The 3,426-nt window shown below is 50.5% G+C and overlaps 1 protein-coding gene across 1 annotated transcript; it reads left to right on the forward strand.

Annotated features, from left to right (window-relative positions):
* The first annotated feature begins 274 nt into the window (after positions 1 to 274).
* LOC147457829 (uncharacterized) lies at positions 275 to 2,128 on the forward strand. The gene is made up of 2 exons (XM_086511704.1): positions 275 to 609; positions 742 to 2,128. The coding sequence occupies exons 1-2, from the start codon at positions 384 to 386 to the stop codon at positions 1,893 to 1,895; spliced, it is 1,380 nt and encodes a 459-aa protein (XP_086367830.1). The 5' UTR covers positions 275 to 383; the 3' UTR covers positions 1,896 to 2,128.
* The last annotated feature ends 1,298 nt before the right edge of the window (positions 2,129 to 3,426 follow it).

Below are 3,426 nucleotides of genomic sequence, written 5' to 3' on the forward strand. Positions count from 1 at the left end.
ACTCTAGAAACCATTTGGGCCAACTATTGCAAAAGTGTGGTAAGTTCATGTCGATTGAAATATGGGGCCTAGAAATGAATTGATGCTTGCGCGCACACACATAGAGAGAGAGAGACAGAGAGAGAGAGAGAGAGAGAGAGAGAGAACCTATGACAGATTTGGCGGTGCTCTTAAGAGAGGAAGAGGTGGAGAGTAATTTGGGGGCATGAGTTCGTGAAGGAAAGTGGGGGGGACGTGAGAAGAATAAGACCCTCTCCCCTTTTATACCAAATGCAGGGGGTTTCGTAAGCCATTGAGGAAAGGTCTCTCTCTCTCTCTCTCTCTCTCTCTCTCTCTCTCCGCGTATAAGGAAGGCCCCCTCTCCTCCGGCCCCCTCGCTCCGTATGAGAGCTTGGTGGTACATGGAGGCAGCGATGGCGCCAAAGAGATCAATGGCTGCCGCCAGCTCGCTGCTGCTGCTCGGAGCGCTTTTTGTATTGCTTCCTTGCTGCGCTGTTGCTGTGGAATACACTGTTGGGGATAGTCAAGGGTGGCGCATTCAAGCTAGCAATCCCACTTTCTATACTACGTGGGCGATGCGGCAGGATTTCGCAGTGGGTGACACGCTAGGTAATTGCTCTCTCTCTCTCTCTCTCTCTCTCTCTCTCTCTCTCTCTCTCTCTGCTTGGAACGTGCTTACATTTCTGCCATTGAAGGCCTCTCTCTCCCCTCTCTCATAATTATTTGGCATGTGCTTTGCAGTTTTTACCTACGACAGCACCCTCCACAACGTGTTACGTGTCACTGAATCTGCTTTCCTGAGCTGCTCTCTGGGCAACCCCATGGATATGTGGAGCGACGGCAGCACCAGGGTGCAGCTGAGCCAGCCGGGCCAATACTACTTCATCTGCGGCTTCCCGGACCATTGCAAAGCAGGCATGCTCATGGCGTTGACTGTCATGCCCGCATCCACAGCGCCACTTGCGTCGCCGCCGACCGGCAGCGTCACTCCTCCACCCACCGACACCACGCCGCCCAGCGCTACCCCGCCCACCTCTGGTGTCGCTACACCACCTGCAGTCAGTACCTCCCCACCCACAAGCTCCACTACCCCGCCCACAACCACCGCCACTCCGCCTGCAACCGCCACCCCTCCGCCCACTATCTCTGCCTCGCCGCCCACTTCCATGGGCTCACCGCCCACCACTGGCATTTCACCCCCACCCTCATTCATTGCCTCACCCCCCACCACTGGCATCTCCTCACCTCCACCTTCCATCACAGCCTCTCCCCCCATGGACTCACCTCCCATTCTCATGCCTCCATCTACCTCTATTCCGAGTGAGCCTGCCGCCACTCCCTCCGGCTGGTGGAGCGGAACTCCTCCCCCTTCGATGTCAGTGTCTCCTCCTTCATCAGTGGAAACTCCCGCAGATGGGCCTATGCTTGGTGAAGAGCCATCAATGGCTCCTTCCGCTAACGCTCCAACCGGCTGGCAAGTCGACGTACCCACAACTGCAGAAGGGCCATGGATCGCTCCTTCTATGAGCGATGCCCCGCCCACAATGGCGCCATCAATGGAGAGCGAAGAACCAAGCGCAGCGCCAACGCCCATGGAAGCTCACACACCAGTCGAAGCACCTACGCCTTACGTAAGCCCAGCTCCAGCCCAGAGCACACCTACGCCGGCCCCGGCTCCACAGATGCGCGCACCATCGTCAGCACCCTCTACAACGCCCTCAGAAACACCAGCGGAATCGCCCATTTTCGACATTCCGCCACCCCCGCCAGAGCGCGACACGCTTGCACCTGAGCCAGCAGAGGTGGGCTCCTCCAGCTCTGCCGCCGCTGGATTCTCTGCATCTCTCTTCATCTGTGCCGCTCTAGCAGCCTTGACGCTTGCCTTCTTCCATTGATCCCATCTTCCTTCTCCATTATATTTTACTTCATTCTTTGCTTCCCGCGAATCTGGGTTTCGAAAAAAAATAAAAAATGCATATTTGTATTTCCCGCGTCCAATGTCCGCCACGACCTTTTTGAAACCTCGATTCCATTTTTTTTAGCTTATGGAAATTTCAGGGATGTGTATTTGTATTTGAAGCATCCAGACGATTCCATAGGTGTATTGCTAGAGTTTAGCTTAAGCCTTTATGTTTCCACCCGCACATTTCTTTATTTATTTATGCAGGCAGCTTCCCAAGTAGAAATAAAGATTCGAAGGTTCACTTACCACCTCCAATCTTGAGTTCTCTCTCTCTCTCTCTCACCCCCCCCCCCCCCCCCCCCCCCCCCACCCCCCCAATGGACAATTCAGAAGGCCTCCAAACTTTGATTTGAGGCTGATTTTTAACATTTTTTCATGTTTACATTTGCAATTTATAAAATAATGTTACCATCACACTAGCCAACAAAGAGTGTTCAAATTTACATACGTTAACAAGATACTCCAATTAGTATTATTGTGTGTCTTCGATTGAAAGGTTTTCTTGATGTAGCGTATGTGACTTATAAAAGGGAGGAAATGACACGACAAAAGTTGTCTGATTTCAAGTTTTCTTAAGAATTGGACACGGTTCCATGACATCTTTGATGGAGTTGATAAGGGTTTCTCTTTCTCTTCTCAATTTCTTCTAGCCCTCAACCAAGTTGAGGAGATATACGTCTCCCGGTCAAGATCCTCATCCTTGACCTTCTAGAGATGCATCCATATATCTTGAGCATCATGTGACATAGGACCCTTAAGAAAGCATGGTGTAGGTGGGAATTGGATTTAGAATTTGACTAGTTAGAGGGATAGAGAGTCATGGACTTTGAGGAGGGGAGCCCAAGAAAAGGTTGTCCAACACACCTACACAGGTAATAAGGGCTATCAACGAGGCCATATTGTCCTCCATGCTACAAGACTCCTCTGTCGTTGTCAAGTGACAAGGAAACCATAAGGCAAAAGAGGAAGAATGTAGGGTGATAGACTCAGAGGATGACTCTACACACCATCTAGAGTACAACACAGCTACAAAGAGATCGAGCATGGTAGTCGCCCAAGGTCACTAAATTTTGTGGAAGATGACATGCTTGCAACACCTCCAGGGCAACATAAATTTCCTGGTGGAAAGGTTGCCGAATGTAAGGTGAACAAAGCAAATTGGCAAATCCAAAGAACAAACATGGGCAGCAAAGTGCCTTGTACAAGACCCCTAGTGGGGTGGGAGGTGCTATGGAAAGTTTAGCACGTACTAACAATGGTGTTATGGCACTCTCATTCAAAAACTTCCAAAAGCACCCCAAATGCCTTTCAAGACAAAGGTTTTGGTTTTGTCTAGATCACGTGCTCCATCATTTTCTTGCGGATGTGCACATCTAGCCAAAATCCACAAGTGCTCCATCAAATGGATGGCATGTACAAACATGTACCAATCTTAGGTATAAACATGCACCAATCTTACCGAA

This window comes from Adiantum capillus-veneris, chromosome 5 (genome assembly GCF_014529385.1).
Source record: "Adiantum capillus-veneris isolate H3 chromosome 5, ASM1452938v2, whole genome shotgun sequence".
Taxonomy (NCBI): domain Eukaryota; kingdom Viridiplantae; phylum Streptophyta; class Polypodiopsida; order Polypodiales; family Pteridaceae; genus Adiantum; species Adiantum capillus-veneris.